Source organism: Oncorhynchus mykiss, chromosome 10 (genome assembly GCF_057628025.1).
Source record: "Oncorhynchus mykiss isolate SJ-2025 chromosome 10, ASM5762802v1, whole genome shotgun sequence".
Taxonomy (NCBI): Eukaryota; Metazoa; Chordata; class Actinopteri; order Salmoniformes; family Salmonidae; genus Oncorhynchus; species Oncorhynchus mykiss.
The window spans coordinates 21,256,304-21,269,395 of record NC_143031.1 but is presented as its reverse complement, the minus strand read 5'-3'; the positions used below and the strand labels follow the sequence as shown (position 1 = coordinate 21,269,395).

General features: G+C 40.6%; 1 protein-coding gene across 13 annotated transcripts in view; it reads right to left on the bottom strand.

Annotated features, from left to right (window-relative positions):
• Positions 1–6,309: 6,309 nt before the first annotated feature.
• Positions 6,310–13,092, bottom strand: part of mark4a (MAP/microtubule affinity-regulating kinase 4a) — a 52,637-nt gene continuing 45,854 nt past the window's right edge. For 2 of the 13 annotated variants that reach the window (XM_090186124.1, XM_090186125.1), the window contains exons 16-18: positions 12,520–12,606; positions 8,299–8,343; positions 6,310–8,047 (exon numbers count right to left, since the gene is read on the bottom strand). In XM_090186124.1, coding sequence (XP_090042250.1) covers positions 7,696–8,047; positions 8,299–8,343; positions 12,520–12,606 — 484 coding nt within the window. In that variant the 3' untranslated portion in view covers positions 6,310–7,695. Of the gene's footprint in view, positions 8,344–12,519; positions 12,607–13,092 lie in introns of all 13 variants that reach the window. The other 11 variants (XM_036989883.2, XM_036989884.2, XM_036989879.2 and 8 more) reach the window with 7 other exon arrangements.

Sequence of the window (13,092 nt, the reverse complement as noted above, 5' to 3'; positions counted from 1 at the left end):
TAAACTTTTTTTTCTCTTTTTTTTCCCGCCTAAATGACATACACAAATCTAACTGCCTGTAGCTCAGGCCCTGAAGCAAGGATATGCATATTCTTGGTACCATTTGAAAGGAAACACTTTGAAGTTTGTGGAAATGTGAATTGAATGTAGGAGAATATAACACAATAGATCTGGTAGTAGAAAATACCCAAAAAAGAAAAACAGTTTTTTGCTACCTGAAAAAACAGAAAGGTCAATGTTCCAGCCATCACTCTGGTTGTAATTCCAATTATGTCCACAATATGGCAGCAGTGTATGTGCAAAGTTTCAGACGGATAACTTGAAATATGAGCGAACTACATGACATTTAGTGTGAAGTCACCCAGGTACATTTGGGCAAATCGTGAAGGAGACATTTGCATTCATATTACATTTTTCTGCAAGAATATCATCAAATCTGTATACTTGGACTTTAATTGAGCTTTTCCAGTATTAGTATATTAACAAGAATTTAAGCTTTCAGCCGATATAAGACACTTACAGTGCCTTGCGAAAGTATTCGGCCCCCTTGAACTTTGCGACCTTTTGCCACATTTCAGGCTTCAAACAAAATATATAAAACTGTATTTTTTTGTGAAGAATCAACAACAAGTGGGACACAATCATGAAGTGGAACGACATTTATTGGATATTTCAAACTTTTTTAACAAATCAAAAACTGAAAAATTGGGCGTGCAAAATTATTCAGCCCCCTAAAGTTAATACTTTGTAGTGCCACCTTTTGCTGCGATTACACCGGCGAAATCATGATTTGTTCAAAGCACCGGAACTAATGCTGCTTGTTATCTCACACATCCCGTTGTATCATGGCAGATCAACACTACTACTACCACTACCACCAGGCTGCGTCTGCAGAAGCGTGGCACAGGTACACACACACACAACAACAAAAAACATCCAGAGCAACTGCTGATATATTCAACTCTAAATCGTCACAGATCACGACAGTCTTCCCTTTTACCACACAACAAGTAAAAAGGAACAGAAATTAAAATAAGTGAAAGCTATTAAGAAATAGCCAGGGAAAATGTATGGAGTAAAAAGTACATTATTTTCTTTAGGAATGTAGTGAAGTTAAAGTAAATGTTGGCAAAAATATAAATAGTGAAGTACAGATAACCCCAAAAACTACTTAGGTAGTACTTAGTATTTTTACTTAAAAGTACTTTACACCACTGATTTTTGGGACATTTGGATAATTTACAGTATGAGTAATTTTGCAGAGATTGTCTGAGACATACACTTAAACCCGCTTCTCTCTCCCTTTTCCCTGCTCTCTACAGGTGGCGTGGACACCGCCTCCGTGGGTGGAGTGTTCAACATCTCCAACGCATGGCCCTAGGAATCAAGCGGTACAATGACGACAACCAACCTGCGTGTAGTGGAGATATTTTTCTTCTTTCCTTCTGCCTCTTCTCTCTCTCTCTCCTTTGTCGGTCTTCTGTTTTTTACTTTCATTTTCTTCCTTATGCCATTACATTACATTGGTTGTAAAAAGTTATAATTGAAAGTTATCATTGAAACTGTGGTCCAATAAACCTATTACCATGAACCAATACAGATGTCGATGTTTGGTCTTTCTTGGTCATGCACTCAAGGTAAGAGCATAACAAGTGTTAAATCAACTTGAAGTTTACACTGTTCTTATATTGTCCCACACTACATTAGCTTTCTAACAATTTCAGTTTGTTGCTCTGTGAATAGTTGAAATTTAACATATACTAACACTGCTTGTTGGATTTACTCTTCACTGGCGTCAAGTGTTAAAATTAAACTCCATCAGAATAAATTTGAACTTTAATAGTGACTACATTTGAACAGTATAGTGTAAACATGAATTGTTACACAAAATCAGCTCTGTGTAAATGTTTGGCCACTAATAGAGTAGACTACCTTTTACCACAGTAAGGTGTAGACTAGACCAGTGGTGTAAGTACTTTGAAGCAAAAAATACTTTAAAGTACTACTTAAGTTGTTTTTTGGGGGTATCTGTACTTTATTTGACTATTTATATTTTTTACAACTTTTACTTGTACTCCACTACCTTCCTAAAAAATAATGTACTTTTTACTCCCATACATTTTCCCTGACACCCAAAAGTACTCATTACATTTTGAATGCTTACAGGGGTGGGCAACTCCAGTCCTCGGTGAGGCCTCAGCAGGACAGGAAAATTGTCAAATTCACAAACTTATCAAGAGAACATCCCTGGTCATCCCTACTGCCTCTGATCTGACGTACTCACGAAACACCAATACTTTGTAAATTATGTCAGTGTTGGAGTGTGGCTATCAGTAAATAAATTAAAAAACAAGAAAATTATGCCATCTGGTTTGCTTAATATAAAGGAATTTAAAACGATTTATACTTTTAACTTTTGATACTTAAAGCAATTACATTTACTTTTCACACTTAAGTATATTTAAATCCAAATACAGTACTTTGACTTTTACTCAAGTAGTATTTTACTGGGCAACTTTCACTTGAGTCATTGTCTTTTAAGGTATATTTACTTTTACTCAAGTATGACAATTGGATACTTTTTCCAATAATGGAATAGACTAATAGTTATTAAAAGTGCTGTTAAGCCATGGCAGCACTTACATGGTTTTCAAGGGCACGTTGAAGCTCACAACCTGGAGTAAACACTGAGACAACATCGTGTGGTGCTTGTGTGTTTGCTGGGTAGTAAGGTAAAGATGATATTCAAAGCCTAACTGTCCAACAATGAAGGAGGAAAAAAGTTATTATTAGCAGTAAGAGCAATAGCAAGAATCAAGTGATGATCACGCACGCAGCAAACTGACAGATTCATTGGAAGACAAAAGTCAAAGAAAAGGGAAAAGATAACATTTGTGAATTTTATTTCTCGTCAGCTCCATGTTTCTCACTTTCGCTGTAGACCAAAAGCACCAGGGCCTTTGGGCTACACAATCTTACATTGTTTGTTTCTGAAGGGGTCAATGGGTGAACAGAATTAGGCGTCCAGGTCAAAACGTGTCTCTTCATCCATCTCATTGGCCTCTATTGCATATTACATCAACGGTTAAAACAAATAAACAGTTCCAGCATGACAATGCACATTACTTAAATACTGAGCCCCTGGGGCCATAATAATGTTTCCAACAACCATCTATACCACTGACAGTCTCTTATAGGCATACCAGCACACATTGTACTATCTTTTTCTAAATGCATTTCATAGGTTTGTATTCCACCTGGAAACATTTTTTTCCTTCACCTTAGCAACCACTGTGGATATGTTCAACCAGATGCTTCCCTTTCATTCCTTAAAAACTTAAATGGACGTTTCTATGGCTTGAACGCAACCCAACCCCAGATGTGCCTGACCATCAGAGATGGTCTCAATTTAAAACATTTGTAAAATTGCAGAATTTGTAACAACACATTGGAATGAAAAAAAAAAGTATGTTATTTTACATTTTGTTATACAGTAGAGAAATTCAGAGATTTGTGAATTACATTTCGGAATATCAAGTGAATCAATTTCCCTGTAAGTAATAGGAGTCAAATCATTGGAATTTACCCCAAATCTGCCATCTGTACTTGTGATGGGGGGGGGGGGGGGAGAGCAGGGACAATACCCAGTACAGTTTCTCTGTGTCCATAATCATGTCGAAACACTGACTGCATCTTTATTTCATAAAGCATCCACCTATGGGTGTGAATCATTCCATTTTTTACCACCAAAACCCAAACTCTGAAGTCATGCAGGATTGCAAGTTGGTATTGTTCCCTATTGTCATTGACAGAAACTGCTTAAAACTAGAAGCACTTCCCTTGTTCTAGCTATAAATAAACCTTGACCGCTAAGATATATACTATATTCATATATTTTATATTCAGCCATTAACTGGCTGATATGAATCCAGTTTTTTTTATTACGATATTCATCTAAAAAATAAATAAAAGTACCTGTGCAAATATCCACAAATTGAAGTGTTCACATTTAAGACATTGGCGCCATCCAGTGGCTCATTATGGGCATGGCCCTAGGGTCCACTGGAAGGAGCTGATTCAAGTCAAAGCAAAGTGCATTGAGGTCTATATTACCTAATGCTAATATACACCACAATGTTATAGGACATAGGACTGACCCTCTTCAGGTCAATAAGTGTGTCTGTCTGTACTGTAAAGGGCGGTGAAATGTAGTGGACTAGTATTGTTCTCCTATATAGGGGATCCTGTCATGGGGCAGACAAAACAGCACAAGGAGATTCAGAAGAGATGATTCAACAACGTGTCTGTGAAGCAGATGACAGTTGTGAGTGTTTTTGAAAAAATAAACGACAGGAGGAGGATTGCAAAAACAAACTGACATACAGACAGCAAAAACACTTGTGATGAAGATCAAACCCTACATGATCACGTTAGTCTGACTGGTTAAGTCACCACGAGCAAAAAGCCAAAACTGAGACCGAGAGCGTTAACAGTAAATAACCAGGCAGACATCTTGGTCCCTGTAGCCTACATGAACATCACAGTACATCCTTCATTCTAATCAGGAGGAGGGTGAGGAAGCCTTTTTGAGGTTCTTATTTTCCAACATTGTACTTTTACTGTATGTAGGCATCCTGTAAGAGGAGCAACAGGGAAAACACAGCATCCCAGTCACATTGTCTTTATGTCTCTCTCTGTCTCTCTAAATGACTCCTCTGCGTGTCTATGCACTTCCCCTACAACCCACAGTAGCCGACCCCACATGAAAAAATACATTAATATACTATGGTAAAAATACTGTAGTATTACTATATTTATATACTATAGTATTCACTGTAGCGTTTTGCAGACTTTACTATAGTATTCAACTGTAGTGTTTTTGCAGACATGACTGTAGTGTACTGTAGTATATACTGTAGTGTTTTTGCAGACATGACTGTAGTGTACTGTAGTATATACTGTAGTGTTTTTGCAGACATGATTTACAGTTTACTATAGAGTTTACTATTGTTACATATACCGGATAGGTGCAGTGAAATGTGTTGTTTTACAGGGTCAGCCATAGTAGTATGGCACCCCTTTAGAAAATTAGGGTTAAGTACCTTGCTCAAGGGCACATTGCACAGATTTTTCACTTTGTCAGCTCATGCATTCAAACCAGCAACTTTTCGATTACTGGCCCAGCGCTCTAACTGCTAGGCTACTATAACCTGTAGGTAGGTAGGAATGGAGTCTGAACGGATACTTTAGAGCTTCTGCTCTTTTCCATAACCTGTAGGGAACACAATATATGGTCTATACTTGGCATGTAGGTTTCTCATTCATGGGTGGCACAAATTGGGGTACGGGGTATGGGAATGGGTGAGGTATATGCAAATGAATATTGTAGAATTACTATAGTTAGAACACTGTAGTGTTTTTTGCGGGTACTGTAGTATTTTTGAGGAAATTACTGTAGTATTTACTATAGTATTCTACAGAATACTACAACATGCTATAGTACTACACATGATCAATGGATACTACAATGTGGAGTTAAGTATTCTACAAAATTCTATAGTAAGCACTACACGATCGAGGGATACTACAGTATGGAGTATAGCATTCTACAGAACACTGCAATATTCTAAAGTAAGTACTACACACGATCGAGGGATACTACAGTGTGGAGTATTGTATTCTACAATATACTACAAGATTATATAGTAAGAACTACACGATCGAGGGATACTACAGTGTGTAGTATAGCATTCTACAGTATACTACAAAATTATATAGTAAGTGCTACACATGATCGAGGGATACTACAGTGTGGAGTATAGTATTCTACAGTATACTACAGTTAACTACATAATTCTATAGTAAGTACTATAGTATTATATAGTAAACTGTAGCATTTTGTCATGTGGGATAGTCATCAGCAGTAGACAAAACCAGTTTGATCTGAAGTTCACCAATGTCAAAATGTTGAAGGGTGTCAGAGTAGAGGCACCAGTGTGTGTAACAGTGGAAATGGGATTGGGTGGTTTCAGTTGCCTCAGAAAAAAACAGATTTTGATGTTCACCTTCAATGTAGTGAGATGGCTGAAGATAAATCGGCATGGCACGGAATAGAAATCAAACGAAATTGCATTGCATCGCATTGCACTGAACGCAATATGACATTTATATATCTATATCTATATATATATATATATATATATATACATATATGTATATATGTATATATATATATATATATATATATATATATATATATATATATATATATATATATATATATACATATATACACATATACACATTCATATATACATATATACATATACAACTTACTCAAATACACAGAAATAAAATATTTCAAATACTTAAATAATCATGTACTTCAAACATTGTCTGTTACAAATTTGGTTCACTAGTATGTCTGACAGCTTTTCATTTTGGCAAAGCCATGTGGCATTCAAGGGCGCAATGTTCTGCAGTGAACCGCGGTTGGATTTGCTTCCTTTCCAGCCACCCTTTCAGCCATAATACATTGAGTTAGGCTATTTTATGCAGAGGAACTGTGTAACTCTTTCATTACTTGAATTCAACTTTGCTGAAGAAAGGTAAAAGGGATAGATCATATCGTGAGAAGTATGGGATGAAATGCTTAAAAACAGCTTGATATGATTATTGGTAATGACCAGTTCCAACACAGACATTGATCCCAGCCAATCAGAGGGTTAAAATAGTTTCTCAGGAAAAGGAATGTGCCAATGGAATTACTTTGGAAGGGTGTGTGCAGGAAACCAAATGTACAGGTAGCTAAAGAGGTATGAAGGTGAAAAAATAGCACTATGAACCACAGTTTTGATCTACATAGATTAGGTTTTCATATTGCCGCTAATGGAGCATGATGTGTACCAAAGTGTATACTACCTGATCTTATACATTAACAAAACAGCTTATTACGGTGTGGGTTGTACAATACTACAAAACTGAAACCTATATCTGTCCAGTTTATATGTGTCATGTGCTATAAGACTTACTGAGAAAGATTCATGGTGTGTCCGAGAAAACATCCCCATCTGCTACTTTATTCTGTTGATGATATTGTAAGCGGAAAATGGATGTGAAGGTCACCATTGGCTGGTTCAAAGTGTCTGTCAACTCCTCTGTCATTGCCAATAATTCAATCCCGCCCATACCATGCACACAATGAAAGACAGAGCAACTGTCTCCCTATTTGTGCATGTTGTCCACTGGCGACAAGTCCTTGGATAATCACTTTATCCATATTAATGTTCAAATGGGAGAAGAATGACCAAAAACACATACAGTGACACGCAGAAGACAATCAAAGACGGCGAGACACAAGAAATGTTTTCGAGAATGTTTTCGATAGTGTCGGTTCGGAGGTGGTGATGGTTAAAAACCACAATGATACCAATCATAAAAGTAATAGTCATTCTGGCTAGAGTTAACGATAAAAAATATGAAGCTGGATATCTCTCTGGTCCGGATCCAGTGGATGAAGTTGGGGGAGGAGATGCTTGAGTCTGTGTGGCGTGGGGGGTTTGGGTGGTTAGGTTGAGACTGGTGTGGAGGGGGGTAGGTCTTTAGCCACGTAAGAGACAGGAGGAAATGTATTTATCTGCAGCCCCAAGTCCCTTTATCTATTTCACTTTCCATCCTTCTCAACCCCCATTATATTCAGAGTTCGAGGTCCTTTGAGATTTGCGTGGCGATGTCCCGGAAAGCAAGCGGTGCCCCCCAGAGTCGCGTGTAGCGCACCCCGTTGGAAGACTCATTGTTGGCGGCGCTGCCCCCTGTGGAGAGGTGGCACACCTCGGCCTCAAAGGCCACTTGACCACCGGCCGCCCCGTGGGTGCAGGAGAGCAGAAAGGGGCCGGCATGGTGGACCTGGCAGCCGCAACCCCGTGCCGCCTCCCGCAGAGCCAGCACCACCTCCGCCGGGTCCCGCCGCCCCCCAGGTCCCCTCAGATCCCAGCCACGTCCGACGGCCCGGGGCTCGGACGCTTTTTGATGCCCAGGTAAATGGCGACTGGAGGCCAGTAAGGGACAGAGAAGTAGGAGAAAGGACAGAGGTGTGGAAGAGTGGAGGAAAAAGGAGGAGAGAACAGCTGTTAGAGAGAAAGGGGTAGTAAATGTGGGTAAGTAGAAAAACTTGTGACGGGTTGTTGAATCTAAACTTTAATGTCCAGTTAAGGTGTGCAAGTTTACTGTCTGAAACTTGAGTTCTAGATGGGTTGACGAAGGGTTGCCGGATATACTGACCTTGTGACATATACTGACCTTGTGACCGCAGATCGGCAGATTCCCTCAGGTTCATTTGTGACCCTGCGTAGAGAACAGACACACACACACACACACACAGTTAAAGGGGGAATCGGAGAGCTGATTTATGGGAGATGCAGTTCCATGTCCACCAAGTACACAGTCATCATCCATCCACAATACAGTGAAGCCATTCAAAAAGAAAGGAACATAAATCAGAGTGAGGACAAGCAAACAACAACAGCAACAAAAACCTCCAGGTGTTCATGCATGTTTCCTCACAATATTATTATGTAAGATCTATTGACTCCTGAGTCAATGTTTTACTCAATGCATTGTCAATTGGCGCTGTTGATGAAGATTTCGTGGATTTAGTGGCTTGGAAATACGATGTCATTTCTTTTCTTTTTTTTCTTTTGACATTTTACCCTATTTTTCTCCCCAATTTCATGGTATCCAATTATTACTACTATTATTACTACAATTATTACTACTATCTTGTCTCATCGCTACAACTCCCGTACAGGCTCAGGAGAGACAAAGGTCGAAAGTCATGCGTCCTCCGAGACACAACCCAACCACTGCTTCTGCACATCCAACCCGGAAGCCATCCGCACCAATGTGTAGGAGGAAACACTGTGCACCTGGCGACCTTGGTTAGCGTGCATTGCGTTCGGCCCGCCACAGGAGTCGCTGGTGCGTGATGAGACAAAGATATCCCTCCCTAACCCGGACGATGCTAGGCCAATTATGCGTCGCCCCACGGACCTCCCAGTCGCGGCCGGCTGCCTTGGCGCGAACCCAGAGTCTCTGGTGGCAGTGCGGTGGCAGTGCGGTGCAGTGCCCTAGACCACTGCGCCACCTGGGAGGCCCTCAATGTAATTTCTAAAGGAGACAAATAATGAGTAGGAAAACCTTTTGTCATCATTGTGATGTCGTCAGATTAACTTTAGATGCAGTATAACCACAGATAGAACAAGGAGCCATATGTTTCACCAGATGTATAAATCTGAATCATCCGGTTTGAAGTTCCACTCCCCACCAAATATGGTGAGGAGAGGAAGCACCAGTGGCCGGCAGTGAATGAATATGGAGCCAGATGGAACTGGTCTGACACGCTAGTTTTCTCAGCGATTAAACATTTGATCTGAATACAGTTTGCTTTTCACAAAACAATAATCTGTTACGAACAGAGTTGACTAAGTCTTGTAGACTTTAACCTTTGCCAAAGTGGTAAAATGTGTTGTTGTTTAGAAGGAGAGCAATGGCGAATTGAGTTACTGCACACACGCAGTTCACAGAGTAGGCATTTCCTAACGGAAATATGCAAACACATGCTAGAACGTGCCAATAGGACCTCGCTAGCTCGTGCTTGGCTCTGCCCACCTCCTTGCTTGTTCTGCCCACTATGCTTAATTTGCTCCCATTGGAAACGACAGGTTTAGTATCTTGGTTTAGTTATAAAAAGAAGTTCGTAAAACATTAGTGAGCCGCCGTTCAGATGGTGTGACACGACTGGGTGACGTAAATGCAACCCATGAATACGGGGTCAGAGTATGGAGTGATATTGCTGCAATATTACCCCGTATCAGAGGCCCTGACTCGCACAACAGAGTCAACTAATAAGGCTGTATCAATATAACAAAATAAAAAACAACCCCATGCTTCTCATATTGTGTTTGTTCGGTGGCAACAGTGAATCTGTACTGATATGATTGTACTCCACGTCTTTTAGGGGGAGGTGGGAGAATCCACAGCAGCGTAAATGTTGGTGCATTCTGTGACACCAACTGTACGTCACTATCAATTCCACCACACAACAAAGACAGTCCGCATGTCCAGGAATCAACTGTCATTCAAAATAAAACAAGGTAGATGGAGTCACAGGAAGACCTTATGCACTAGGATGGTGCCCCTGGAACAAATCATTATTTTAACGCAAGCCCTTCCGTATAACAAAATGATAAATAACACTTTCATAACATATATCATAGGTGTCAGTTTATGACAACTAAGACCATGTTTACTGTTTATCAGCCAATTGTCTAGCAAAACTGCCATAGCTAATTAATTGTTTGTGTCACGTTAAGTCATTGTTATGACAGTGTTATGTAGCCCTTATGATGCAGGTTTCAAGTAAAGTGCCAAAGGAATTAACCAAAAAGCAGTGTGAGAGAGCTATAGAATAAAGACAAGTAGGTAGACACACTGTCATGCAGATAGACAGACAAACAGGCATGCATACAGACAGACAGATACAAACAGACAGGCCTACAGACAGACAGGTAAGGCAGACAGGCATACAGACAGGTATGGCGTAGAGACAGACAGGCCTACAGACAGACATGCAGACAGACAGGTAAGGCATACATACAGACGGACATACAGACAGGCATACCGATAGGCATACAGACAGGCATACAGATAGGCATACAGACAGGCATACAGACGGGTATACAGACAGGTATACAGACAGGCATGTAGACAGGCATGTAGACAGGCATATAGACAGGCATATAGACAGACAGACAGACCGACAGACAGGCATACAGACAGGTAAGTACTAGGCACATGGGAAGTTAGAGAAAGGAAGTCATACAGACAGACAGGTCAGTAAGACATAGACAGACAGACAAGTATGTACAGACAGAAACAAAGGTATGTAACAGAAAGGTAAACAGATAGGTACAGTACCAGTCAAAAGTTTGGACACATTTGACTATTTTCTACATTGTAGAATAATAGTGAAGACATCAAAACTATGAAATAACACAAATGGATTAATGTAGTAACCAAAAAAGTCTAAACCAAATCAAAATATATTTTATATTTGAGATTCTTCAAAGTAGCCACGCTTTGCCTGATGACAGCTTTGCACACTCTTGGCATTCTCTCAACCAGCTTCATGAGGTAATCACCTGGAATACATTTCAATTAACAGGTGTGCCTTGTTAAAAGTTAACAAGGTAGGGGTGGTATAGGTAAGGGTGTTGTGACAAGGTAGGGGTGGTATACAGAAGATAGCCCTATTTGGTAATACAAGAACAGCTCAAATAAACAAAGACAAATGACAGTCCATCATTACAGCCAATTCGGAAAATTTCAAGAACTTTGAAAGTTTCTTCAAGTGCAGTCGCAAAAGCGCTATCATGAGGATTACCACAGGAAAAGATGACCCAGAGTTACCTCTGCTGCAGAGGATAAGTTCATTAGAGTTAACTGCACCTCAGATTGCAGCCCAAATGAATGCTCCACAGAGTTCAAGTAACAGACACATCTCAACATCAACTGTTCAGAGGAGACTGTGTGAATCAGGCCATCATGGTCGAATTGCTGCAAAGAAACTATTACTAAAGGACACCATAAGAAGAAGAGACTTGCTTTGGCCAAGAAACACGAGCAATGGACATTAGATCGGTGGAAATCTGTCCTTTGTTCTGATTTTTGGTTCCAACCACCGTGTCTTTGTGAGACGCAGAGTAGGTGAACGGAATATCTCCCTAAGTGTGGTTCCCACTGTGAAGCTTTGAGGAGGAGGTGTGATGGTGTGGGGTGCTTTGCTGGTAACACTGTCTGTGATTTATTTTGAATTCAAGGCACACTTAACCAGCATGGCTACCACAGCATACTGCAGCGATACACCATCCCATCTGTTTTGCGCTTAATGGGACTAACATTTGTTTTTCAACAGAACAATGACCCAACACACCTCCAGGCTGTGTAAGGGATATTTGACCAAGAAGCAGAGTGATGGAGTGCTGCATCAGATGACCTGGCCTACACAATCACCCGACCTCAACCCAATTGAGATGGTTTGGGATGGATTCGACCGCAGATTGAAGGGAACGCAGCCAACAAGTGCTAAGCATATGTGGGAACTCCTTCAAGACTGTTGGAAAAGCTTTCCTCATGAACCTGGTTGACAGAATGCCAAGAGTGTGCAAAGCTGTCATCAAGGCAAAGGGTGGCTACTTTGAGGAATCTAACATATTTTGATTTGTTTATATTTGGACTTTTTTGGTTACAACATGATTCAATATGTGTTATTACATAGTTTTGAGTAGGTGTGTCCAAACTTTTGACTGGTACTGTAAGTAAACAGGAATGCAGTCACACACACACACACACACACACACACACACACACACACACACACACACACACACACACCGTTAGTATGTCCAGAAGGCAGGCAGGCAGGCAAGCAGGCCGACAGAGAGAAGCTAGAGACATGGGAACTTACTAACTGTTTTTGATCCCTGGGGAAGGGTACAACCCGAGACTGATTTGTTTGAGCCCTGGCGCTTAGAGGGTTCTAGATTGACCCTGATATAAGGAGAGGAAGAGCAACAGAGAGAGAGATAGAAAAAGAAATAGGAGAGGAAGGGGAGAAAGAGAAAATAATTGAATCATGGCCAAAGGAATGGTGGATAACAGCGCAGCTGTAGCTGATTGGCATGGAGGAAGCATATGTTTCATTACATTACATATATGTGATTATACTGTATATTATAGCTGATTCCAGGGATAGCTGGGTAAGCTCCGTTTCCAATGTCAGGGCCCAGGGCTGTGGTCTGTAACTTTGTGTAACAAATTCAGTTAGTGTGCCTACCTCCCCTGTTTCCCCTTATAAACACAACCCTGGTCCACAACTACCTGCTTGTGAGTTTGGAGGCAGGTGTTACGGAGGTGACTACTATTATTCACTAAGGTGATTGTACCCTGCATTTGGAGGCAAACGTTACTGAGGTGAGTGTTGCGGAGGTAAACGATTACCTGCGCATGAGTATGGGGGCAGGTGTTACGGAGGAG